We start from the raw sequence: 27874 nt of genomic DNA, 5'->3' as shown, positions 1-27874 counted from the left end.
AATGAAACCCGACGCCTGGAACCACCACTACAGCCGACGCCTACGGCCTGAATATGGGTGGCCCACCGGTACCAGCGAGGTTCCCCAGTGCTACAGAGTCTTTGTCCACTGTGCGTTGACCCCTCTAGGACTCCCCAACGTCACCTGCAGCCTCTGCATGGAGACCCCCCCAACCGCAAGTGGCCCGGTAAGGTGAAATCTGACCTCCAAAGACACCCCTGCATCCAGCCGCCCTGCGCTCTGGAGAAGAGAACCCAAGGTGCACCTAGGTTTCTGAGCCCTCCAACTTAACTGTCCAGCTGTTGGTTCCTCCCGGAAGTCTTCCTGGACCGAGACTGCAGCCAAAAAAGGAAACCGTCAATCCCCATTGAAAACAACAGTGTACCTGATGCCAAAACAGCACCCTGCATCTGGCCGCCCCTATGCCGCTGTGGGTGCACCTTGTATGCTAAGTTGGACCCCAACTTTACCCTGAGCCTAACACCAGGTGCTTTTCTCCCAAAATCTTGTGGCCTTCTTGTCAGCAGCCACCAACCTGAGGCCCCTTATCTCCCATTGGATAACATTGGGCCTCAGAACTCTACACCCGGCCTCCCTAGTGCTGCTGAGGGCGTTCTGAGAGTGCATCCTCGACCCTGGGGGAACCCCGGTTCGAACCCCAGAATACCAACTCCCACAAACCAGTACTTACCTGCAAACCGATAACTTAATTTCCTCCCATAGGATTGCATTGACTGCTTTTCCTTGAAAATTCTTTTAAGTGTGGAGTTGGTTTGTATGAACCACTGAAAAACTGCATATGTGTAAAAACTGAATTACTTACCTTTTGTCTAGGAAATATCTCAGTGTGATATCTAGGCATATTACACTGATTAGCAAAAGAAACTTAAAATCTAATCTAAAAGGTAACGTGCACAGTAATCTGTAAAGTAACTTAAAAGTAATTTTGAACTGTTTACTTACCTGTAAATCAACAAAATGCATTTGAACCTGCATTCAACTGTAGATCACTGCATACAATTATGCAAAGTATTATTTCACTTACCTGCACCAGGTCTGGCTTGGTTTTAGAAATAAAATAACTAAATAATATTTGTATTCAAACAAATTGGCCTTAGTTCAGCTTTGAGTGTATGACATCATTTCTTGCCTGAGTGTGTTCAATAAATGCTTAACACTACCCTCGGATGAAGCCTTACTGCTCGCCCACACTACCACAAATCGAGAGTAAGGTGCTATCTCATTTTACCTCTGCCTACCTTTGGTGTTCCACAAGACTCGGTGGACACTATACCTCATTTTGGTATAGTATATATAGAGCCTGCTCCCTACAGGAAGTCTCTCAAAGGGGCAACATAATTAAGGGCGTGACTTAAAACATTTATGCTAAAAATCTGTGCTCAGCATAATGTGCTGCCCGACTGGTATTTCGCTGCTTCTGTTATTGCCTCCACATAAGTAACATTACACCTACAACAAGTTAGGACTATTGGCTTTGTCAAAGGCTGTTAGTTCCACAAGATAAATATACTACATGCATACATACAACTATTGCTTCGTTGTATATAATATTGAAAATGCTTTAGTTCTTGTGCAAGAGGTTGTGGCGTAATGACTAGAGCTGCAAACTTTAGAGCTGAGGAAGCAGGTTTGAGTCTCAGCGTCGGCTCAACATCCTGTGTTTCTGGGCAAAACACTTAATTGTCCATGCCTACCAAAAAATGAATGAAGATGTCCTTGTTGGTGTTCTTGTAAAGCACTTTGAGTTTAACAATACAGAACTGCAAAAAAATAAAAGTTACATCAAAAGAGTGAACTGCTGCAGAGTTAAGATTTTTTTCCCAGTCTGAGTGTTAGGGTAAAAATGGAGAGCCAAATAGGGACCCATCTCAGTGCCTGCTTTTACGAACTGCTGGTGCTGAGCACCGGCAGGACCTCGGGCACTTAAAGCCCTGCCATTATAGCATTAATCAGGGATCGAGGGTGAGGAAACAATTAATGCGCTGATCCTGCAACAAACTTCCAGTCTTATGATTAGGGTTGCAAGCTTATTATTTTGATGTCCCAGACGGTAGAAAAATAAGCAGTCACCTAAAACCATATTTTCTGCACTTATCTATGCATACTTCGAACAGCAAATATAAATAGAAAACACTTTTAATTATGTTCTAGGGATGCCTGAATGATCCATGACTAATAATTAAAGGGAACAAAGACAGAGAAGTCACATTACATACTTTTTTATTTATAACCCTATTTACTGTCAAGATGAGGTTTTTGCAGGCTCTTTAACCCCTTGCGTGCGGGGCGTATTCCCCGCCTGTGCTGACTCCACCTTGCGCGGGCGGAGTCATGACGGAACGGTTCCGTCATCAGCACAGCTCAACCGATGCTGATGACGGAACCGTTCTGTCATCAGCACGCAAGGGGTTAAAGAACACATGGCTGGCATTTTTTTGTTGGCAACTCTACTTTACAGGCTCTTTAAACAACACACAGCTGTAATTTTTCTTTTGGCAACCCTACTTTATATTACTTTTCATGAAATGCATTCTCACACTACAGCAGTAAATGTAAAATACAATGTAGGGAATAGGCAGAGTGGGAGCCCAGGGGGTACTGGAACCAGAAAAATAAACTAAGCCTTGGTAATCAGTTTACAAAGGTATGTAAATATGCAAATGGTCTTTAAAGACCTGTGGAAAACTCGGGTGTGCTGGAGATAAGACTCCAGATAGTTCCCAGCCGAGCCCACAGCTGCAGCAGCCCGGGCTGATACACAAGACGAATGGGGGTGGGGGGGAGTGAAGCCCATTCAGCCCAATGGGAGTTGCGCGCCTGGTCAGGGCCTAAACGGCCGCAGTCAGACTACTGCCAGCTAAACTGCGCAACTGGCCGAGCCTACACGGGCGAAGCTAGACTACTGCCAGCAAGCTAAGCTACTGTCTGGGCCTACACAGCCGCAATCAGACTACTGCCAGCTAAGCTACACAACCGCAGCGCAAGGCAGAGCTCTGGTAGGGTGATAGCTAAATAAAATGCATTATTTATGTCCACCGAGCCTGTTCCAGAGAATATCTCCATTTGTTAGTGGTGTGTTCTTGTTATGTTCGGTGTGCATTGTTTTAAGTGATAAAAAATAATTGTAATGGGCCATCAATAACATATTTTGTTATGTATATCCTGACTGGGAGTATGTGTAAAAAGGGTAACAAAACTTAACTGCAGGGTTTAAATAGGTTTAGGCATATTTTAACATTGCCCATTTAACAGAATAATTGTGAAAAATTAAGGGGGGCGCCCGATGGATTATTTTTTCCATGAAGGGGGGATGGGGTGGGGGGGGGGAGGGGTGCAGCATTAATAAGATTGAAGACCACTGCTCTAAGACCTGTGCTGGTCTTTGCTTACGCTCAGAGAGCCACATTATTCTAAATGTAAAGTCTTAGGGCTCTCCTTATGATTGGCTGGGTCCAGGCCTTTCTGACTTGCCAGAAAGAAACTGCACTTGAAGTGCTGCAGGAGTTGCAGGCAGTTCCTGCACCTGTCCCAGACTCACCCCCAGTTATCGCCTTTACTACGCTGCTTCACCCGCTCTCCCTCCCAGAGCCCCGCCTCCCAGAGCCCCGCCCATACCACAGCCCTTCAATTAGCCCTAGTACCTACTTACCACCTGCTCCAAGCTGGTGATATAGAAGTGCAGATGTGTTATTTACTCAGAAAGTGGTAAAAACATGTTGAATTTAACATGGTATTCCCGGGTCTGCATGTTATTCCCCAATAACTCTTTAATCCCTGAATTAATGTATGGGGATACCAGTCCGAATCGGAGATTTCTCCTCCTTGTAGGTTGCACCTAAATTAGGGAAACTCGCAATGTGCCCCCAAGGCCTGATCTAGAAAATTGAAGTAATTTATATTCCATCAAAAAGACAAAGTAACTTTATTTCCTTTAGAACAATACATTTTATGACAACTGCAGTGTTTGATTGATTTCGCATAAAATAATAAAGATATATTTAAAGCAAAAACCTACAAAATCTATGAAATCTATAAGAGGATTCTCGCTGGAGGAACTGGCTTCACTGGTGTTAACTGTTCCAGCTCTCTAGTAGAAACCACACTAATGTGTTGTATATCCAGCCAACTACCAATGCTCGATGCCTTCTCTTTTTATGATTTGTAATTTCTTAGAAATATGTACTGTTATGCAAAGTATTGTTGCCTTTCTATTTTGTCTGTGGACTAAGGGCCCGAATCGCTAAATTGGACATTGTGACTGCAGGTTCAGCCTCAGGCCTTATCCTTGGCTTATTAACTGGATATGCTTAGGAGTCGGGTGATGGGCTGAATACGTCACCAAGGCCCGCGTGTTACATGCCGATCTTTAAAATGTGTGCTTTTATTCGGAAACATTAAATTGTTCTGAGAAAAGCCTTACCCTTTTCAAATGTATGTACATAGCTGAAAATATGTTATTACAGGTATTACGTAATATACGCACATGTAGCGTTTTCAGACACAATATTGTTGTTCCTTTAGGGCTGGTACACCCTAGGCTCCAGTTATGAACCTGCCATGCCAATTATTATAATGGCAGTGGGCATTAGTTTGGGCCAGGGCTAAGGCTGCATCCATGGAGTGTTTCATCTTTGTAGAACACACTGAAATATCTGTGGGTCTCAACTGTCACTTGGCGCCCTAGGGCGTCCTATACACAAGGAAAGATATATTGAACTTCTCACTGGGAAGCCCTATTTAAAGGACGGAATCCCATCACTCACAAAAGGTGACATGCCTCATCATCTGGGATCTCCTCCCGGCTGTAAAACCTAATACAGCCGAGGGCTACAACCCCCTCACTATGAGGGAGGAGCCTGTGGATGTTTTCAAAGTTCAACTGTATGTACTAAGATCCATTGAATGAAGAGCTACAGTTCGTTACTAGGTGATGGGTGCAGTGCTTAAGTGAAAAAAGGGAAGGTGTACTAAAACAAAGTACCTAAAAGTGTGAGCTACTGCATATAGTTGGACTCCGACGACGGCTCAGTGTCGCCCGGGGTACCGACGGACCGAGTGGTGCCTCACGTCCTGAGCATTGCCAGGTGAGGTGTGGTGACTTACCCACACATTATGGGTTTGACAACTACACAAGCCTAGACTACAGAGGTTTGGTGTGTATGATTGTATCTGTTCCACTGAGCAGTTTTCACCTGCGCTTTATTTAGTTCCTACTTTTTCCATTGTTTTCACACTATATGCAGTAGCTCACACTTTTAGGTCCTGAGGAATGCTAGACAGTCTCTAGGTCACAGTAGCTGAAACATGTAGTCCGACCCTCTAACTTGATAGTGGCAGTTATTTTTTTTAAATGCGCTAGCACTGTTTTTAACCCTGACACCATGAGGTACATATTAAACTCTTTTTTCTCCTGGTAGTTAGTTTTAGTACACCTTCCCTTTTTTCACTTAAGCACTGCACCTATCACCTAGTAACAAACTGTAGCTCTTCATTTGATGGATCTTAGTACATCCAGTTGAACTTTGAAAACATCCACGAGCTCCTCCCTCATAGTGAGGGGGTTGTAGCTCTGGGCTGTACTAGATTTACAGCCGGGAGGAGATCCCAGATGATGAGGCATGTCACCTTTGGTGAGTGATGGGATTCCGTCCTTTAAATTGGGCTTCCAGTGAGAGGTTCAATATATCTTTCCTTGTGTATAGGACGCCCTAGGGTGCCAAGTGACAGTTGAGACCCACAGATATTTCAGTGGGTTCTACAGTTCTTATAGGGAATATATTTGTGCTAGTCGTTAAACTTCTCCACAGACCCTCTAACCCCCAGTTTAGTTTTTGTGTTTCATATTTGCCCACTATTTTGTTATGAGAAAGCTATGATTTCAGGGGCTTTGGAGCAGGGACGAGCCATGCGACTGGGGGTGGTGGGGGCAGTGGGGTGAATCTACTGTGCAGCAGAGACATTGGTCTACTTAAGCCTTTGTTCCATCTCACCCTGACCTCCACCTACCTCCACCTGCCCTAGGGTTCCTGTTTTCCCCGCCCCTAACCCTTTAAATTATGTTTTGATTTAATGCTGTAGCTTAGGTTGAGTTATGTATCATACTTGCAAGTCACTGTGCTACAGCAAACAGAAGGGTTTGGGGTTCTCTTTCATCGAACCAGTTTGCAGATTTTATCTGAACAGGAAATTCCTTATCTTAATGTTGTGGGTGGGGTTGGCTTGAAGACACGGGTTGCCTACCCCCCTTGGCCTCCAGGGTCAGCCCTCAAACTGTCCACTGGTAAAGCTTAGGAGGTGGGAAGGGAAATCTCCCGGCAGGATCATCGAGATCAGTTTTTTGTTCTGCAACATCTTACCTTTTTTGTATATCAGGGTACATAACTGAAAATAGATGATTTTTTTCCTTTCTAGTGGTCATGTAATTATTAAATGCACCACAATCATTTCCTTTACTGCATGCTTACCCCATAAGACTTGCAAATAAGTCTCTTTTCATAGACCAAGACCTCTACTTTTATCAGTAATGCCCATTTTACCTATATCGTTTCCTCCTCTGGGGTCCATGATTTAACCGAATACTTATATGACACCCTATCTGGAATACCCGAAATATATGTATAGTAGAAATACAGGAAGACTAATCTCAGGTAAGAGGGTTTTATTAAAAAGAATTCTAGAAATATTGGCAAGAGAATCAGAAATGGCGCTTCAAAAATTACAAATAACTGAAATCCAAGACTGCACGCCAGGATAGTCCTTGCACCTTAGGAACAGGAAGTTCAGTTGCTGCAGTGGATCTCGCATTTTGCTGCATAGTATTAAAAATTCAATTAACAACTGCATCTGTAGGCACACAAAAATAGTCCTTGGTCAGTCCTCTTTTGGCTTACCGGTCCCTTAATGCTCCTGTGAACTATATTAAGTGCAGCAATACCTCCCAGGTTTTCAAGTGGCAGATTTATCTTCGATGATGGCGAACTCACATTTTTGCCCGATAATGCGCACGGGGCAATGGACTGAATCTTTCTACTAATGCTTACAAAATGCAAATTTCTTCAAAAGAGACAAAAATAAACCACAGCATATTTAGAAAGTACATCTTTTCAAGGCATTAATCCAAAATATTTAAAAATATGCCATTCAATGCCATTTAAATTTAGATTTTTACATTTGTACAGTGCTTATAAAATGATGCTTCCAGTTGATTGTCGTAAGAGAAATATGAACCATACAGATTCAACTAACGTTAAAAAAGGGAATGCAATAAATAAATAAATATTTACATGATGAAAAGTACTTGTGTCACAGCTTCCTGTGGGTAGCTGCAGTCAGCCACAACCATCAGTCTATTTCTAGGCTTCCCATTGTAGCGTTCGACAGTGCTTTCAGTATAGTTCACTGGATAGATCTCAACTGACTGTATCCACCATTTTCTTATGAGCTCTTATGTCCACACTAAAATATCCGGTAGACCACAGCTCAGTTCTCTCACAAAAGGAGGAGCAGATGAAAATACTCTATCTCAAGCTTGTATATCTGAGATTTCATAGAGTTCTTTAAGTTTGTCAAACTTGGAGCCCCACTCTCTGAGGTAATCATAGTTCAGGTCTTCGTCCACACTGCTCGAGTCCAAGGAGCTGAGGCTTCCGGCCAGCGATCCGTGGCCCTCCAAGCAGTAGATGTGCAGGAGGTCGGCCGGGCAGTTTTTGGGGTCGTTGTCAGCCTCCCAAATGATGTGAGACACGTACTCTTTGAAGTCTGGCGCTCCCGCTGCAGCCGCATGTGGTCCTTTTTGTTGTGGGCTCTTCGTTAGTGTAGAGCACATCAGCTTCTTGGGACAGACCTGTGTCTTGTGGAGCAGCTCCTTGGCTCCCACTGGTGACTGGGGGATGATAGTACGAAGCGGTCTTTTCAGCTCATGCATGTCATAACCATTCTGAAATTAGAAATGCAAAAACAAGAATCACATTAGCATGTGTTTTTCACCATGCAAAAACAGGTACATCTGAACCACCTCCTTTGCACAAGAAAGCAGTTGTGGAATTGTTCTTGGAACCCAGTCATGTGACAAATGTTATAAATATATATATATATATATATGTAAAAACTTTTTTATTAACATTGCTCAAAGGACCATAGTTTACATGAATCACTTTCATTTGTACATGGTGAGGTTTAGACATTTCAGCAATAGTATTTGCAAAAGATAGGAGACTATAGGTCGTTAATGGCTCCCCGGGTATACTTTCATAACATGACGTATTATTCAAAAAAGAAAAGTCCTCCTTCCAACACTCTACCACCACACCAGTGTGTGCCGGCCACTCTGGACGTTTTTTCTGGGAGTACAAGAGCGGCTCACAGTTCCCTCCCGGCATAACAGCTCTGTCTGCTCTATAGGCCGGCTCATTGGTGTCTGTGAACACCCGGGGCCTCATTTATGAGAAATGACGCATCGCTGCGTGAAAGCAGCGATGCGTCACTTCTCAGTGCGCACTCCTTGCGACATGATTGCTGCGTCATATTTATGATATGGCGCGTCATGTCGCAAGGAGTTACAGATACGTCAGTATTTCTGACGTATCTGTAGGCGCAAAAGTGACGCATTGCTGGAGTGTGTCACAAAAGTGACGCAACTCCAGCAATGCGTCCTTTCACATGGGGCAAGCCCCATGTGAAAGGGCCTGCGTCAGGCTTACGCCTGCTGTGAGGCAGGCGCAAGATTTTGACGCAACAACGTCCTAAAAGTGACGCAGTGAAATCTCATAGATTTCACTGCGTCACTATTACGAGGCTTTTTGCGGGGGAACGCCCCCTCTGCATACATTATACCTGACGCAGGTATAATGTGGCGCAGGGGTTTAAAAAGTGACGCATCTACCTAGATGCGTCACTTTTTAAATATGGCGCAACGAGGCGCATTTTTTACACCGCTGGTGCGTCACAAAAAGTGACGCACCGGCGGCGCAAAACTGACGCAAGGCCTCATAAATGAGGCCCCCAGTCTTTTATGACCAGTAGTTGCGAAGCCCAGTAGTATAGTTTGATGTCTGGTACTGCCAGCCCTCCATCATACACTTCCTTTTGTAGTTTACGGAGCGCAATTCTGGGAGAACCACCCTGCCACAACAGCGTGCAAATTATATTTTTAATTCACCAGACAGGCATAGTAAGTAAGTAAGGCATACTCAGTTCTGGAGCTATAAATGCAGCTTCAGCTGTCTAGTACCATGCAATAAGTTAATCATTTAAAACATGGACTCTACTGGAGTAACAAAGTTTATCTTATTTACACTGTGACAACACGTAGTCGGTTAAGCAATGCTCACAAATACTTAAATAAGTAAATAAAAAAAAGCATAATAGAGAAACGGAATTCCCAGGAAATTAGTAAATGCAAAACAGTCGAACCAAAGTCAACCGGACTCCACTCTTTTTCTAAACGGGAAAATATCATTACCCAAGACCATGTTGACTGCTTCATGATACTTTCCACTTGTTGTCTGGTTCGGCTTTGTTCTTGCACTCCGATTACTCTCATGTATCTAAGACACGAGTCATTTTGATCACCAGTATCAACAGCACACTCAAATGTCACTGCTCTTCTATACGTCTTTTATTTTGATTTGCTTGTTTAAGTTAAAAATATAAAGATGTTTGAATGAATCATTTAACTTGGAGCATATAGAATGAATCGAAGAACACAGTTTATTTTCCATATGCAAACCGTGGGGCAGATTTACAAGCCCCTTGCGCCTCCATTGCATCACTTTTTGTGACACAACGGCGGCGCAAAGCCCTGCGTCACATTATACCTGTGTCAGGTATAATGTATGCAGGTTGTGTTCCTACGCAGGAAAGCCTCGTAAAAGTGACGCAGTGAAATTTACAAGATTTCACTGTGTCACTTTTAGGACACCACTGCGTCAAAAACTTACGCCTGCTAAGGAGTTACGCAGTGAAGTGGGAAAAGGCCACAAACTGCATTGCTGGAGTTGCGTCGTGCGTGCGACACAACTCCAGTAATGTGTGACTTTTGCTCCAACAGATGCGTCAGAATTTCTGACGCATCTGTAAATCTCTCCGCAATGGTGCGCTGTATTGTAAATACAGCACATCCATCGTGGCGCAAGCATTTTTTAGGGTGGTGCAAGGAACGTGACGCATCTCTATAGATGTGTCACTTTCTTGTAAATCTGCCCCCATGTGTTTTTTGCGAATCACATAATTTGTGGCCTCTGTAGACCTTACCATAAGATCGTAACAACAGTAGGAATGTATTGACCTCAAGATTCTCGGCTCTGGTCAATTTTGTATTATTAATTATTATTATTAGATCTGTCTGCTCTTAAGAGAGCGGCAGATTGCAATGGGAAAGACTGCTGATCCGAGATATACATCTGTTTTTTGAAATGACGTTTGTTAAACACAATTCTTTGCTGAGACTTGCTTTGGGGAGAGGGCCACACTAAAAGGTACCGCTTTGTTCCACCCCCCCCCCCCCCGCCCCCCCCCCCCACTCTTAGCAGTGAAGGGAGTTGGTGACTTGTGGCCAGGCATGGAGCGTGCATGGACAAGTCGAGCACAGTCGAGTGAAGTGTCATAGATACTTGTCAATATCCGCGCTGTACCTGGTCGTGCTCGCCGCCCCCTTCTTCGTTGTAGTTCAGGACGTTTTCTCGGATGTCCTCCCAGCTTTCATGTTCAGCAGGAATGTGGTAAACACCGCCTTTCCGAAACTTTGATCTTCCCCACTGGCTCCACACTGTGTAAGAGACCAGCAGAGCTGAAATGATAGGGGCAGGCAGCTGAGTGATGAGCACCGAGAACAGACATCCAAGCATGCACATTTCCTAGAATAACTACATACAACACGCAGTTTATCTCGCCTAACGTCACTGAAACACGAACACAAGTAAAAGCACTGTAAAAATGGCCTAGCATAAAAACATCTTTATATGGGGTATATTATGTCAAGTTTGCATCGGTGCAAATACATTTAGAAAATGAGTTTCACACCATTTTACTGCTTGTGATAAAGGTCATGGAGCAAACTGGATTTTTTTCAATCCAAAGTACATCATATTTTTCTTTCGTCAAAAACAGAGTAAACTGATCTGTAATAAAACTCAATTTCTTCTAATTCAACTATGAAATGTCTACCCTACAACTTATTTAAGTAATAGAGACTGAGGCAAAACCTGTTTGCTTGATTGCAATTATCCAAATATTCAATATGGCAGATTACGAATGTGCTCCATTTTTTGTAAACTTGTGTAATATTGCCAATAATTAGTAAAGACGTGCACAGGTTTAATAGGTTTAAATGCTTCCTATGCTATGGAATCTCTGTGGTATTGTGCAAGTCTCTTCATACCCTCTTAGAATCACACCAATCCTCTGTTTGTAAATTCTGTCTACATTGGTAGGAACCAGGAAAAAGTCCCACAGCTAAGGCATTGTCAAGTGCCAACATTTCAAAGCTTTATGTAGTGGCCAATGAGATTGGGTGGTTTATTTCTCAGTGCAGTCTCTCCCTATCAACGTTTCTCAGTATACAAAACGGACTAATAGGTTTTGCGCCCGCCTTGGTTGTAGGGTTATTAAACACTGCCGTATCAAAAAAATCCCAAGGTCTCATAAAACATCTTGGGTGCTAAATGTGTTTGTGTGTTGACCCCAGTATTAGTGAGACGTTTGTAGAACTGCAGGTGGGACATTTTGCGGCTCAGGCGCAAAGGCATAGCAAGGATGCCTTGTGCCCTAATGCAAGCAAGAAAGCAATGGTATAAGCATTTATACAGGTAGCAGGCACCCGTCCAGTGTTAGTGATTATTCCGCTGCAAGGGGTGTAGATAGTCATGTTGTTTTCATAATGCAGTTTTGGAATATTCTGGCCATGCAGGTTACTGCCAGGTTGTGCATGCTTCAGTGCAATGCTAAGTTCGTGTATGTGAATGAATAGGATATTTCACACAATAACCAGCATTGTTATTCATATGGGGCAATGGACATAATGGATCATAGACATGCATGTGGATAATGGCTTGTCATGCCATTCGTGCAATTTTCACACCGTTAATTCTGGAATAGAAATTTGTGTCATAAATTATTGAAAGTTGCTATGTAGTTTGACGAGTACAACTGATTCAGGCTGTAGTATAGCATTTTGTTTGATGACAATGCAAAAATTGTTTGTAGTTCAAGCATATTCTAGAAGGACCAGCTGTTACAAAGTAGCATACGCGGTTATGCTCATTGCAAATCATGCAGCTAGTTCTTATAGGCTGTCACGGGTCGCAAAGTGATGGTCCTTTGGAGTATTTCCAGAAGCAGTGCTACGCCCAGAAGCAGGGCTACCACCATAGTGGCTCTTACAGGCTATTGCAGAAGCGGTGTTGCGTCAGCTCAGTGAAGGACACGGTACCACCCTTACAGGCTGTACTGAGAGGTAGCATTGAAGCATTGAGGAAGAGCCTGTAGCATACCTTAGGGTCTATACCCCACGTCCCAGAGCAGGGGTTCTTTTGGCTATATGCAGAAGCAGTCCATAAAGTACTGTAATGTTTCTGATGTACTACAACTTAGTGGCTTCCGTGCTACTCGCCGAAAAAGTGCTTTGATGCCTCGTCAGGGGTAGTAAGCGCTATATAAATGCAATTACAAATACTGCCCCTCTTCCAGTTTCTTCATACAATTGCCCTCCTCAAGCTGTTAACTCTTTCAGAGATGGGACTGTGCATATGGGACAGGTGTGAGATAGTGATGTGTTTTGGGGATACACATTTCCCTTCACAAGGCATAATTCTATCGTTGGTGGTACCATGTCGTTCCCTGAGCTGACGCAACATCTCCAAGACCAACCTCCATGAAGGAATAAAGGCTGTCGCCAAATGAATGAGGAACAGCCGACTGAAGCTGAACTTGGACAAAACGGAAGTCCTCATCCTTGGATACCGCCCTTCGGCTTGGGACGACTCCTGGTGGCCGGCCGCACTGAGAACTGCTCCAACACCCACCAACCACGCACGCAACCTAGGGGTCATCCTCGACTCCACCCTCTCCATGACCAAGCAGGTCAACGCCGTCTCTTCCTCCTGCTTCAACACCCTCCGCATACTCCGCAAGATCTACAAGTGGATCCCCACCGAAACAAGAAGAACGGTCATCCAGGCCCTTGTCAGCAGCAGGATGGACTACGGAAATGCCCTCTACACAGGAACACCAGCCAAACTCTTGAAACGGCTTCAACGCATCCAGAACGCCTTGGCACGCCTGATCCTCAACACCCCCCGCCGCAGCCACATCACACCCCACCTGAGAGACCTGCACTGGCTCCCCGTCAACAAGAGGATAACATTCAAGCTCCTCACCCATGCACAAAATGCACTCCACAACACCGGACCAGCGTACCTCAACGGTCGACTCAGCCTCTACACCCCCACCCGCAAGCTCCGCTTCGCCGACCTCGCCCTCGCCACACTCCCCCGCATCCAAAGAGCAACCACCGCCAAGACCTGGAACACCCTCCCCATCCACCTGCTGCAGACCCAAGACCTGTTGACCTTCAGAAAGCTCCTCAAAACCTTGCTTTTCGAGCAGTAGCAGCATGCCCCACCCCCCAGCGCCTTGAGACCCTCTCGGGTATGTAGTGCGCTCTACAAATGCCATGATTGATTGGTTCGAGATATGCAAAGTTACTGCCATGTATGTTACAGGTTAAGGCTGCCGCCTGCATATGCTTTTACTGCCATGACCAATATTACTATGTCAAGGCCAGTACAAAAAAAACGGAAACTGAGCCTAAGCCAGGGTCCCCTTTTCAGTAACAGCAAATACAAGATCACTTTGCTGTGTTCTAGAGCTGCCTAAGTGATCAAATAAACAGAGACAAAATGTAATTTTTACAATGAGTGTAAGGGATTTTGCAGGAATTCTAAGTATCATTTCCCGATCCTCACAGAATCGTAACGAATTCACATATGGACATTCTTTTCTTTATCTCCCCTTGTTGCACTATAACACATTTTTGCTTCACGGTACCTAAGAAGACAAGCAGGCACATGCTTATTGCCAAGATGGAGCCGGAGTTCAGGCCCATAGGTCTTCCAGCTTTCACGAGGCTGATTTCACAAGTCTTTCCTTTGTACCCGTCGGCACACTGACACACAAACTTGTACGGTGACTGCGCCACACACGTGCCCCCGTTTCGGCAGCTCCATTGTCCACAAGGGGAAGGGCTGCACACCTTCACACCCGTCTGAGCATCTGTCACTTCCACTTTGTTCAATGGGCACCTGAAAAATAAAAGACGAAAAAGACAGTTATACCACTTTCTAAAATATGCTGCCATCTGTTGGCCAGAAGAGATAATCGTGGATAGTATTTTTAAACTGAAAGGCCACAGTCACATAATGGCTCTAGATATATGAGGTATTCAGTAAAAGGCCTTACTGTATGATTAATAGGCAGCCTTACTCTCAAGGATCAAACCTTAACCCTTATAGTGACTCTGACAGGAGGGAGCCCTGAGTTACAGGGACAGGACACAATAACTCCCAGCTATTCATGGCACTTTCAAGGAATGGTTAAGTTAGAGGAAAAGTGGCTCGCCCAAGAACAAAGAGTTCTATTACTTTGGAATCAAATTGTGTTTACGTTGTCAGTGCATGGTTCAATTAATTTATTTGTGCAATTAAAGGATTACCAATAACTTAAAATATAATATATATTATATTAAGTACAATTGTGAGATTTCTTACTTGGCCTATACCATAGTCATATAAAATACATGTAGGTGGTAAGTTCACCACTTTAAATCCCCAACATTTTAGATGGTGGGTCGGAGCCTACCACGATGGCACACTCGGACTCACCCTAATACCAAACTAGGGTTCTAACTAGGGATCAGGTTATCAGTGAAAAGAAAGAACAGGACAATTTTGGGAGGATGATCCCGGTTAACAGGCCGCTTCTTATTTCCTGCCATCACCAGATGCCAGGTACATTCTTCTGGTTAGCGCTGGTAGACAATACTAGACAGATAGGCCCAAAGGCAGGGGTAACTGCCAGCAGTAACCTCCTGCGGGGAGAGAAGGGAGGTGCACGCACCGATCCGGAAGTGAACCCAGCAGGTGCCGTTCCAGGTCACCACTTCCCATATCATTGTGAGTGCCTGTTTCAGTGTAATACCAGGTGACAGCAAAGCTCTGACAACAAGACGAGTGAGCAAATTAAATTTATTCTATAAAAATATAAAGGCAGAACCTGTTGCTTTTATACTGCAGTGAAGTTCAGTCATGCTTTGCTATAATAATAACTTCCCAGAAAAGGAGACATGCTGTGGGGCAGATTTATGAAAATGGCAGGCAACGCAGCAAGACAGCTTGCTGCGCTGCGTGGCAGGGCGAGAACAGGAATGCACCGTATCTACTAAGATGTGAAGAATCCCTGCTCTCTTCCTGCACGGGTGCACTGCGTGCTGCCTAGCAGCAACGCAGGCTCCCTTGCGGCATGGTGCAAGAGTGCGTGCATTACAGGCAGGATTGTTATTGGGCAGGAAGAAATTCCTTACTGCACAAAAACAATCCTGAGAGGCATTTTCCGCTTTCTGTGTGTGCTGCATTCAAGAAAGAGGGAATAACAGAGAAATAAAGATGTTTCTCCTGATTACACTTCTGTTGGGAAGGTGTACCATTTTGATGCATTCCCACGTTTAGTACCCATAGTAAATCTGGGATTGCATCAAAATCTATAGGTAGGTGTATGGGAATGCCCATGCTCCACCCATGACACGCCTTCCCAACGCAGAGTAACGCAAGGCATCGATTTGTCTCTTGCCTTACTCTGGATCAACCAAGCCACGCCAGGGGGCCTAGTAAATCTCACTTGTTTGTGCGACGCATGGGCTTAGTAAATCTGACCCTTAGTTGCTAGAAATGACAGATTTCCTTCATTTAAGTAAAGCAACTGCAGGGAGTATGCTGGTCGTGTGCTGAAGAGGCGTAGCTGCAGAGGAAGGCTGAAGGTGGCACATTCTGTACCCAGAGAGGTTAGAGACTGGAATGCAAGATGAAGATAGAACATTCAAGTTTCAATCCCTATAAATCAACGGCCGTCTAGAAGCCACCAGAAGCACTAATGTTTATGGAAGTAGTGTGGCTGTCTGATATTAATGACATGAGATCTACCTACAATGTGGTATTTGTCTAACTCAACAGAGCGCTTGGGGCCATATTATCAAGAATGGCGATAACATTTCGAGGCTTTAGCGGCAGGAAACTGCCACTTCAGTGGCGATAAGGGGCTTGATAATATGCCCTTGTGAATTCCCAAAGAAGCCCAGGTTCACACCAGAAGCTGGGATTCTATGGGAATTCACAAGGGCATATTATCTAGCCCCTTAGCGCCGCTGTAGCAGCAGTTTCCTGCAGCTAAAGTGGCGATAATGTTTGCGCCGTTCTTTATAATATGGCACTTGGTTCTTTGCCCAGTAGCAGAGGCACGGAGGACTGTAGCCAGTGGGTATCCAGGGTGATGGTTGACTGAATATATTTATTTATGAAACCCTTAGTGGCTGGTTCAACGTGTCGTAAGAACCTCCTCCTCATGGCTCTGTGAACTACAGTACAGGAGACAATTTTTAGGAATATGGCAAAATCTCATTTATCTCTGGGGCAGTCATTATTCCAGGACCAGTTTATGCCGTGAGGCTGGAAGCTGTTAACCCACTGTGGCAAACGCTTCAGAAACAGGAAAGTCTTTCTCATCCACTGGTAGGTATGATGTGGGCTATCTGTGGCATTGATCTGACTCTTGGCTTTGCCAACCAGGCATAGGCACCCTGCACAGTGGAAAGGTGTTACAAGAGGTCTGTACCCCGGGTTCATCTTTTAGGAGATGTTTGCATCCATCCCAAATAAATCTGGCTGGAGATATATTAACCAATGCAGAATAAAACTGCAGCTCGTCCACCTTCTTAGGAAACAGCATTTCCGGTCATAGGCTTTCATTTGACAATATATGGAAATTGGCTGATAGCTTGGAGTAAGGTGGTAACTGTACTTTATAGCCCCATCCCACAGAAAGAGTTTTGCTCAGAACTTTAATAGACCATTTCAGTAGTACCTGCACTCATACTTTCTCCACAGGTCTGCACAGCGAAAGGGGCTTTGACACGGCTGGCTGATGCAGGCATCTGAGTGACAGCCGCCGGTGGTGCCCTGCTGGCTCAGGATTGTGCTGAATCCAGTGCTGTCGCCAAAGGACAGAAGTCGACCATTCAGGCGGACATCACGCATGCAACCTAAGGGAGGAGAAGAAAAGCTTTATTCCCAACCAGGCATCTTTTCACTGAACTATTGCACATACACATGTAGAGCACACATGCAAGGACCAGCTTACGCGGCATATCTTTGCTTAAAATTATTTTTTTTAAACATATTTTTTTCTTTTTTTAGGCATGTATGTCTGGCTTAAATCTTCCTTTCTGCAAACCGATTCCTTGAATAAAAACATTCCCCTATACATCTCAATGAAAAGTGATAATGCAGAAAAAGACATGCTCAAAGAATCTCACTGTACAGTGACCCACCTGAATCAGTACAGCTGTCACGCGGTCTCCACTGTTGAACTTAGCAGGTGAAATAATGTCACCCGTGTGCTCAACTGATGAAGATAACATGACCCAATATACGCTGTTTTATATATGGTACTAAGTGAACTCCTGTTCTTCCTTTGAGCTTGCACAGCAGCTGAAGCATTACTCATGGTCCTTTATGCACCACACCCTGACTCATGGCACTAGCATCTATTTTAAGAGATCTGGACAGAGGGACATCCAGTAAAAGGGAGGGTGCAGTTTGACTTGGGCTTTAAGTTCCTAGTAGGCCTCACATTTGGAATCATTCTTTGGAATTGAATTAGGCTACAATGTGTTCATGACCAGGGGGTCTCAAAAGCTAGAAGTGATCCAGAACTCTCACTGAGAAGTCCTGTGTAGAGCCATATGAATGATGGTAGCATCATTACCTTTGATAGACCAGGACCCCTATGCAGGGATTTGGTAGGAAGCTGTTGGCCTCCCAACCCATAGGTATGACAGTTACTGAAAGCATTTTACCAGAGCGGGTTGGTTTGTTGCAGGGTTTGGCTTATGCTGATTATGCTCACAGTGCTCAAGTTCTCAGAGACCCCGGGTTTCAAGGTTCCTCTTTGCAAATGGATATTTCAGAACAGTGTCTGATTTGAATAAGTGCGTCTGTGCAGGAGGAACGCTCACACAACCCTGTGGGTTTGCGCATTGCGAGTCCCTTCTCACAGACTTATGCTGTGGCATAGAAAACGAGAAGCTCCTCTAGGTAGCATGCTTGAAACTGGTCCCCTTAAAGAATTAGGGGCAGATTTACAACTTCTGGCGCATCCCTGCTAATTAGCAGGGATGCGCCAAAACAGTTGCGACACGCCAAACTACCTGTGCGCCACCACTGATGCCGCACCGTGGCGCATGGATGGGCAGATGTGTGACGCATTCCCCGGCGGAAAGGCGGCGCATTGCTGGAGTTGCGTCGCAAGCGTGGTGCCCCTATGCCTAACATGCTGCATCAATCCTTACGCCTGCTTCAAGCAGGCGCAGGGTTTTGACGCAGCATGGCCGTAAAAGGGACTGAGTGAAATCTTGTAGTTTTCACTCAGCCACTTTTCCAAGGCGTTCCTGCGCCGGAACGCCCCCATGTGGCGCAGGGCTTTACAACGTGACGCATCTCCCTAGATGTGTCACGTTGTAAATACCCTGCAGCATGGCGCTGGCTTTGTGTTGCCGCTGCGTCACAAAAGTGACGCAGCGGGCTTCTGGGTTATAAAAGCTTTTGCATCGTGGCATCTGTGGCGTTTCAAAAAGTGATATGGCCACCCCTATTTCCAAATTAGGGTGAGGGGCCCTTAAAATTCCTGATACCCTGACTGCGCAAAACCTCTACTCAAATGTACAAAACCATTTGTGATTGAGGCCTTTTATACTTGAATTACACTTTTAGTATATCTGCTACTAAAGTTCATCTACGCTGCCAGAAACTACACTTATGTTTACAACATGTAGGTTTTACGTGCTATTATTCTTATTTGCATATCTATTACCAAACATCCATGAAATCACCTATTTATGTTTAATATCCTAACAGACATGTATTTTAGGTATTATGGGAAGGTTTTTAGGCAGGAGTAAATGAAGCTAGCAGCCAGTGGTGCACACCTCTGCAGACGTGTTGGCAATCACAAAGTTACTCTCCAGTACACTACCTCACTATTGAGCTTTGATTAAAACAGCAGTACGTTCCTATACCTCTTGGAAACCGCGGGGAATGAACTATGAACTACATTTTGCCACGGAGATGAAAAGATGCCATAGCTACACCACTGTTACACTGTCAACAATTGTCCTAAATTTCACCAGCCTGCAGGTACTCCACTGCTTCATATATGGATGAATAATTGTAGAACTCACCTTGGAAATCACTGTCAGGGTGCACAGGAATGCTGTTTCCCAGTATGACTCTTGTTGCTGCGATAAGAGAGTGGCTCCGCCGCGCACCCATGTCCGCAGTCACCTCGCGATCGCCTGCTCCGTTGTTAATGCGCAAAGTGAACGTACTGCTGTGTCGCTCCATGCTCAGCAAAACCCACTGGCCGTGGTCTACGTACAGACTGGGCAGCACCAGAGAATGCTCTTTGTCCCCAAAGCTATACCGAACCCCGAAATTACCATCAACCACCTGCAGGAAGAGAGAGAACTGGGATTGATAATAGTTTATATAGAGGATATTCCAACATGCATCTTGTGATCAAACTCAATTCTGAAGCATTACCCAACACATCATCACACCACACCCTACATACAGTGTTCACATAACCTTAATGATAAATCAGACTGAATAATTTCCAGTGAAATTACACTTCTACAAGTTTATGTTTTTGCTTAGCACATGAACAGACAGTTGACCCTGTAGGACGTCCATATGCCCATTCCTTGAATATATGCACAATTGCTTACCTCAGTGGGAGGGCCACTAATGTCGACCCCAGAGAATGAGTTGTTGTTCCTGCTGCTAAACATGGGAATGAGGTTTAAGCTTCTCGGGAGGGATTAGGATTTCGGCTCAACGAAGCTACATAATAAGAAGATTGCATGGTCTTTTGCTGACATCTCTCTGCGCAGTTATACCACTGTGTGTGCTTCTAGATTTCCATAAACCGGGGGCTATCTTCGTGCAGAGAGGTAGAATCTCATTGCGCAGACATGCCAGTGGACATGTTAATATAGGCCTTTTAGGTGTGATGGATGGTGAGATACAGAGGTGCGCTTTCTTTATACTTGGTTTTAGCTACAGGGAACAAGCCGAAAGAAGAAGAGGTTGACCGTGAGGGTTGGGGGTGGGGTGGGGGGGGGGGGGGGGCTTTGTTTGGCCTCAGCCTTCCACTTCGATATTTACTTTCCTATGGGGCCATGCAAGCCAATACAGAAATGCGTTCAATTCCAACTCCTATTCACACACACATTTAAGACACTACACAACTCAGGCCCCACCAACCTGAATAGTTGCATTTCCTTCCACCAACCACACAGACACCTCCGCTCTGCAGGACTCCTATTCGCTCACAGCCCACGCATACACAAAACCAGACCAGGAGGACAGACTTCTCTTACATCACTCCTAAAGCGTGGAATGACCTCTCACTCCACGACGGAGCCTCCTCCTCTTCTTCTTGAATTCCCCAAGAAGCTGAAGGCCTGGGTTTCAATTAACCAACCTAACACAGGCAGGACTTGGTACACACACCTGCTCAGCACCCGGATAGCTTTGAGGGTGATAGTGCTCTCTACAAATACACATAACAAGCCGTCTGGACATGACAACATTTAACCCCTTCCGTGCTCATGACGGCCGGGGGCCGTCATGAGTCACGGTGGGCGTGTGCGCACCACGGCCGAGGGCCATCCAAGCCATGCCAGCGATTGGAATGTCCAGTACCTCGGCAGCCGATTTAAGTCGTGTGGGAGGCTACTAAACCTGATTCTTTTATGTACTTACTTAGTGGCTTTTACTGGGTCTCCCTGCAGCTTTATGTAAATGTAAATGTATTGCGATTTATATAGCGCACGTATCACCCGAAGGCATCAAGGCGCTTGCCTTGGGAACCCGTCCTGGTATTCCCCTGTGAGATAACCCCAGCAGGGTATCCACAAGGTGAAAGCCAGGCATCCCGCCGCGAGGGGCCGTAGTGGAGATTAAGCAAGCTATTGCCCAGAGTCGCAGAGTGTGAACCCGTGAGTCGAGTAGGCACCGGAACGAGAATTATCGAGTCCGTGGAATTTTTGAGCCCAAGACCCGCCGAGGCGGGGAATTGAACCCTGGTCCAGGACCGATCTCAGCTTCCGGGTCTGCCGCCTCTAACCCCTGAGCCACACTTCTCTTTACATGCTCGTTCTGCTATTTGAGAGGCCACACGTTCCAAAGGGTGAACATGACCTGTCCATCTAGCAGTAGGTAAGAGTTGCTTTGATCTGAACTTGAAGTCCAGTTATTGATGCTGATGCAACCCTTGTTTTAGATGCAGACCAAGAATTTCGACACACAGTTTACAAAGCTGCTACTCAAAGGCGTGATGACGTAAGAAAGAGGAAACACAGGTGATGCCCTTCACCTTCCTTCCTGTCTTCCCAGGTGGTGCTGGCACAGTTGGTAGAGATTTTGGACAGTCCAGTTCAACCGATGGGTCCTCTTCTGGAGTAGAGCTGGCTCCTCATTGGGACATCGCCTGTAGCATCAGGCGGAATACCTGTTTCTTAATTACCACACATCTACTCCCCAAGGGGCTCTGCTTTACCTTAAGAAGCAGCAAGAAGGCTGCGGTGTGACATACAAGTAACCCAATTAAATCAATGTATAGCCAAAGCAGCTTGTTATCCTTGTGAGGTCGATACATTCAGTACTATTAAATTGTGTAACAGTGTCATCTGTTATTTACCATACCTTCAAACTTGAAGAATGTTGGAAGCATTATGGAAAAAAGGTATTAATACTGAGTGACTCAGTATTTGAATTTTCAGTTGAATTGTACAATGTGGGAGGCCAGCTAGTTAAACCATGTATATAGTAAATGGTGCTGACCATGGAGACATTGTGAGGTAAAGTGCCGCGCTATTGATCTCCAGAGGAGCACCTGATTGAGTTTTAACTCAAAGATAGGTAAACAGACACATAGAGTTGGTATCTCGAGACATCTTCTCACTAAGGTTGTATTTTGGAAGCAAGTTATAAGGCTTCCTGAGCAGTATCAGTGGTACTATGTAGGTCTTTAGGGATCTACAGCTCTAATACTGGATGAGGTTGAAGTGAATGAATTTGTGCAACAAGCATACACCACAAGTTGAATCCAGAGGAAATTAGAATCCAGTGAAAAGCCAAGATAGCTATGGAGCTACAAAAAATCCTCCCAACTATGAAGACAGTGTTCACTTCAGAGGAGAATCTGCAGGCAGAATGTCCTCCTCCGTATTTCCTCTGTCATTTAGGAAGTTCTGCTAGTTGATTCTCCTCTGGATTTAGCATTACTTTCACTGGTCAGAGATTCTTCCAGGGTCCCTTATTTCCTGATCAAGTAGAAAGCAGACTGCGGAGTGTCGAAGGTGGTGGGAGTGATGTATAAGGGTATGGTATGACAAGCTGTCATAGTCAAATAGAGGATTAACAAGAGGGCCTGACTGCAGTGAGATGTATTCTAAAGTGCTCGTTCACCTAGAGGGTATCTTTGTGCTTGGAAATAAATCACTCGCTTAATGCATGGGCTGGAGAAAGAATAACAGGTTAACATTGAGCTGGATTTTTAGTAATACTTATACTGAAGAGTAATAATAAAGGAGATTTTTCAAAATCCATATGGGTATTGGACTTTTTCCTGGTGCACCTTCCTATATTTCATAACACGGAGCAGTGGTTGAACCGCCTGACTCAGTTTGTTTGTAGGACCCTCCATACCCCTTAACGGGGCTCAGAATAGTCACATGAGAGTGGGTGCATGATTAGACTACACCCACCCTCGTGGTGGCATTTAGGATAGCTGGGTTGCTTCAGTGCCAAATTTGTAAAAGAATTAGTGCAGCGATGTCCAAATCTCTGCTCAGAAGCCCGCGGCCGGTGTAATTAAATGTTGGTGCGCCTAACAACAAGGCTGCGTAGTCTTGAATCCACCTCTTCCCTCTTTAATCCACTACCAAACACTCCCTGCCCCTTTATCTCACGCTTGCAGGTTCCTGCTTACTCCCTTTATGGTGGTTTTTGTCTTTCTCTTCCCCCGTCTTTCTGTTTTTTTTTACACTTCAATATAGGGTTTTATTGCTAGCTCATGCAATATTGGTTCAGGTCAATACTGGGGTGTTATTGTACCTTGACCAACACTCTCAGGCTCAGTAACATTGCGTCTAGCCTGATTATGTAAATTTATTTTCTGTCCTTGTGGCGCGATATCAGTCAGTGTGACATAACGTGCAGTTGTAAAGCGCATCCTCAGCCCTTGGGGCATCTTGGCACTGAATAACAGATATTTATTGTTACCCAACCCAATATTAATGTCAGAAAATAACAACCAGAGCCAACAAGTTCCTTTTGCCTTCCAACGGCTTTGTGTTGCACAATATTCAGCCTATCACACTGTGATTAGTCGTTTGTGATTGTCCAGTTGTCACTGAATTCTTTTACTGATTTCATATAAATACAATTTTAGGTCTCTTAATGATCAAATCTAGGGATGGCGTGGCCGGCAGACTTGGGGAGAGCCGCACTTTCTCAGAGTTCCGCATAACTTCCTGTGTTTATAGGGGGTTGAGCACCTTCTCCAGGAGTATTTTCGGGCAGAATTTTGGCTTACTGGCAGGGGGACGTGGATCCCAACTCACTCTTAAGACTAAATTGCCGTTTGTCCAGAAGATTACCACTGCAGGTGGGGCAGCTTTTTCTCTGCTGCAGCTTTCTAGATGGCTCCCTCCACACCCTGAGATGTGATGTGCTGAGCCCTCATTGGATGCTGGGGATGGATGACATCTGTTCAGCAGGCAATGTGAACACATAATGACATGAGGTGAGCCACTCCTCTCCTTGTTGGTGGAGAGGAGCTAGCAGATCGGTAGACAAATATCAAAGGTGAACCTGTGGTGACAAGGGACAGAGAGAGATCTTCTCAAGCAGAGATTGGGTCTGACTTGCAGCTTGCTGGGAATGCAGGAACAGATTCAATACCTTCTGAGCACTGTCCAGTAGGGCACTTACTGGCACAGTTGATGAGACTCCTTTTGGGACTCACTTACATGAAGAGATCTGGAATTATTTTGCTTGGAACATCTGCAGAGGGGTATCTTGGCATGTCATTTAGTAAGAAAAACTTATTTCAACCTAGAGAGGAAGTCCATTCAGAGTCAGAGTACCATAGCGACTTCAAAATGGAGGCCACTGTAGATTTGGCAAAGTTGACGAAGCCCTATTGGCTCAATCGCAAGCACATCATAAAAAGAATGATAAATAGACAACACAAGAGGCGGGTTTGTGATTTCTTTATAGGCTTATTGGAATCCAAAACAGCAGTTTTGGCTATCAAACTGACCATCTTGGACAGCACTTTTTAATAACTGGGAGCAGGTTGGAGATGGGTCTTTTACTGCTTCAAATGCCATGATGAATTCCAGTGATGAACTGCCGAGTCCAGCATCAGGCTGAAGAACAAAGATAAACCCCAGAGAACTCTAAGTGGGTGGCCGGTATTAGATTCCTGGAGATGCAGATGTAAGTGATAGTAGAATCCTTGTTTACCCTTGTGTACTTTAAAATAATTTGTTGTCTTATCCACTTGAAAGAGTCGATAATAATGGTTGCCAAAGTGCAATTGCAACAGGAAACCTGGTGTCACACTGCAGGAAAAGTCAGTGAAAAAAAATCAAAAGATTGATCTCTGCCAACGACATATTGTAGAGGGACTGAAAAATTCTGATGTGTCCGGGCCTGAGATTTGAATCACTGGAGCTTAGGAGTGAGTTACAGAAGCTGCATAAAGAGCTAGTAGAGTTGGGAGTCATAGCATCGGCCTGATCTCCTGTGAAACTGGGGGCACAGCAGAATGAGAACATCCTTATGTTCCTTCAAACCAACTTAGCTAACAGTCGCGGCTGGCATTTTTCATGGGTAGGGGTATGTGGTGTCACACAGGGAGGGCGGGGTTACATTTAATAATAATAATTTTTTTAAACGTACCTGTCCGCTGACTGGGTCCTTTGTTTTTTCGGCTCCTGCTCTCTAGCCTCCGGCAGGAACAGGAAGCAGATAGCCTCCCTCCCCTCTCCTAAGCCAATAACAACGCTGCAATGGCAGCGTTGTGATTGTTGGGGATGCCCCCCAGCCATGGGCTTACGGGAAAGCCATTTTCCCAAGTAGGCTGCATTGCAGCCTGCATGGAGAAAGGGCAGAGTGTGCATGACTGGTTTGGGAGGCCCCTGAGGGTCGACCAAACAGTTATTGCGCCCTCAGTAGTGCGCACACCATTTCTCCCCTGCTCACAGAGCAGCCCCGCCCACCCGCAACCAAACCCTTCTGCTCTCTCCCAGTGCGAGAAGCAGAAACATAAAATGGTAGTAATTACGAGAAAGCAGTGGGCCGACTCTCCTCTGCCCTAGTGGAGGAGCCAACCCTGGTAGCTAAGCACTTTATGGATAGTATTATACCAAGGAATGATTCTGGTTGGGTGAATGTAAATGGTTTCTGGACTGAGAAGTCGCATATAAGAAGTGGCATTAGTTGAAAGTGGGTAATATTGAATTTTCAAAAATCCATAAAAACGTACATATTAGATCATTTATTGTGTGAAACCATCTGCAAGGGAATAAGCGTTGGCATCTTAAAGGACAGCATAAACCTACCTCCAGCCTGATGTAGGCCCTTGCATCTGTGGATGACATCATGAGAATGGTGCCAAAAGTTGTGCGTGTCCGCATCATCAGCTGGACTCGAGTACTCTGGGTGCTGAGAGGGTCTTTCAATTGATAATCAATCCAACTGTCTTTTCCAAAAGACCACTCAGGAAGAACTGAAAGGGAAGACATGGGAGAAAGTGAGAAATCCTTTGGGGAAATAGCTCAAGTAGGAAAGTCCTCCAAGATCACAGTCAGCTTTACAACATGGTTACATAGTTGTCACAGTGGTGGGCTTCAGAAAGGAGCACCTGTATGTCAGATAATGTCATGTTATGTTATGTATATTTGTATAGCGCAGCTTATCACCCGGGAAGGTTATCCAGGAACTGGAGTAGGCGTATAGGCATGGGAAACTGTCATTTAAAACCTTATAAGATCATGGAATTATAGCACTAAAAAGAGACTTTATCCATTGACAATGAGTTTCCCTCCAACTTAGTTTTTTATTTCCTGTTGGGTGTGATGGTGCTGAAGTGAGTGTAACACCTCATGTCGAGGGAGGAGCTTTGGGAATCTATCAGGTGAAAATCACAAGTCTGCAAATTAAATTGATTATGATGTTCTCCTCTTTTAATGAACAATTTCTTGTAGTTGTCCAATGTTGGGGTAATTTCAGGGCCTTTACCTTTTGAGCGATTTAGAAAGTGATTCGTTTTTACAGCTAGTAGACTACAAGATGTGTGGGCTGGACGTCTATCACAGTTGTCCAGATTTCATTATGCTATTCACGGAGCATGTTGTTTCAATTATTATTAAAAACATGTTTGCCCGCCTAGGTTCGCCTGCTGACCAATGTATCCCTCCAAACCATGGACGAAAATAAACCATCAGGTTGTTTCTTTTCTAAATTAAGGCATTACTGAGAGAATTTAGAACCCGTGTATGAAGAAGAACTTGGGAGTTCAGCATTCAGTCAATGAAGGGAGGGTACTATTCCAATACTCTTCAGTTGGAGTTTGGTTGCAAAAAAGACATGAGTCCAGTGAGTTCCACATACCTGTGCTACAGCTGCCGCCCGAATAGCCAGGGTTGCAGTCACAGCTGAAAGAGCCCCAGTCGCTGAGGCACACCCCATGAACTCCACAGGAGGGCATCCTTGCCACCTGGCAAACTCCGTCTGTCAGGGCACAGCCCAGGTCACTGTTCAGAGATTCTGCAGGTCTCTCCAAATCATACACCTGCCAAGCAAGAGAACTGTCAGGAAGCGTGCCTCCCATACCCCGGCCTAGAGGAAGATATTGATCTTCCAAGAATGTAAAAAGGCATCTAAAAATAAATTCCCCTTTTAAAATTTGAATGAATCCACTTAATTCTGTTAAGATATCAGACCTTATACTTGAAGGCTCTCATGGACGGTCTTATAAACGTATTATTTGCTCTTGAAATGCCAGGTTAGAGTCTAAGTAAACTATGAATTCTCATTATTCAGGCATACTATTTGCGATGGTTACAGCTGTCTCATATTTAGTGGCCTTGTGTTTTTATCTTACTCATACAAGAGAGACTCCCTTACAGTCTACAGTAGCAAGCCTACATTGGAGCTATGCCCAGGAGTCCACCAATATTGGGCCTATGAGGCTTATTTAGAGTTTGACCCCTGATCCATCAGTCTGCAAAGGCAGTGGAAGGATTTACTCTGCTGCCCTTGTGGAAGACGAACTTCATTATTAGTCATCTCCATAGGCTATGTATAGAGTTCTATGCCTTCAGCAGAGCTGCCGTGGTGGTGACTGCGTTGAAGGCACGGAAAGTTTACTAAGCAGTTGCCAGATTTAATATTACTTCTCAGCAAAGTTTTTTGTTTAAACTCCAAACTCCCACAGCGGGATCAATAGATACCTC

General features: G+C 44.8%; 1 protein-coding gene across 1 annotated transcript in view; it reads right to left on the bottom strand.

Moving 5' to 3' along the window:
- Window positions 1-6664: 6664 nt before the first annotated feature.
- The window catches only part of LOC147724457 (neural-cadherin-like), a 497260-nt gene continuing 476050 nt past the window's right edge, over window positions 6665-27874 (bottom strand). Inside the window, exons 27-33 of the mRNA XM_086966016.1 lie at window positions 27030-27210; window positions 25979-26145; window positions 19523-19790; window positions 17149-17326; window positions 14065-14318; window positions 10653-10807; window positions 6665-7957 (exon numbers count right to left, since the gene is read on the bottom strand). Of these exons, the coding sequence (XP_086822142.1) occupies window positions 7544-7957; window positions 10653-10807; window positions 14065-14318; window positions 17149-17326; window positions 19523-19790; window positions 25979-26145; window positions 27030-27210 (1617 nt within the window). The 3' untranslated portion in view covers window positions 6665-7543. The remainder of the gene's footprint in view (window positions 7958-10652; window positions 10808-14064; window positions 14319-17148; window positions 17327-19522; window positions 19791-25978; window positions 26146-27029; window positions 27211-27874) is intronic.

This window comes from Lissotriton vulgaris, chromosome 4_1, assembly GCF_964263255.1.
Source record: "Lissotriton vulgaris chromosome 4_1, aLisVul1.2, whole genome shotgun sequence".
Lineage (NCBI taxonomy): Eukaryota > Metazoa > Chordata > Amphibia > Caudata > Salamandridae > Lissotriton > Lissotriton vulgaris.
Note: the sequence above shows the minus strand (reverse complement) of the source record. Positions and strands in the feature narration are given on the sequence as shown.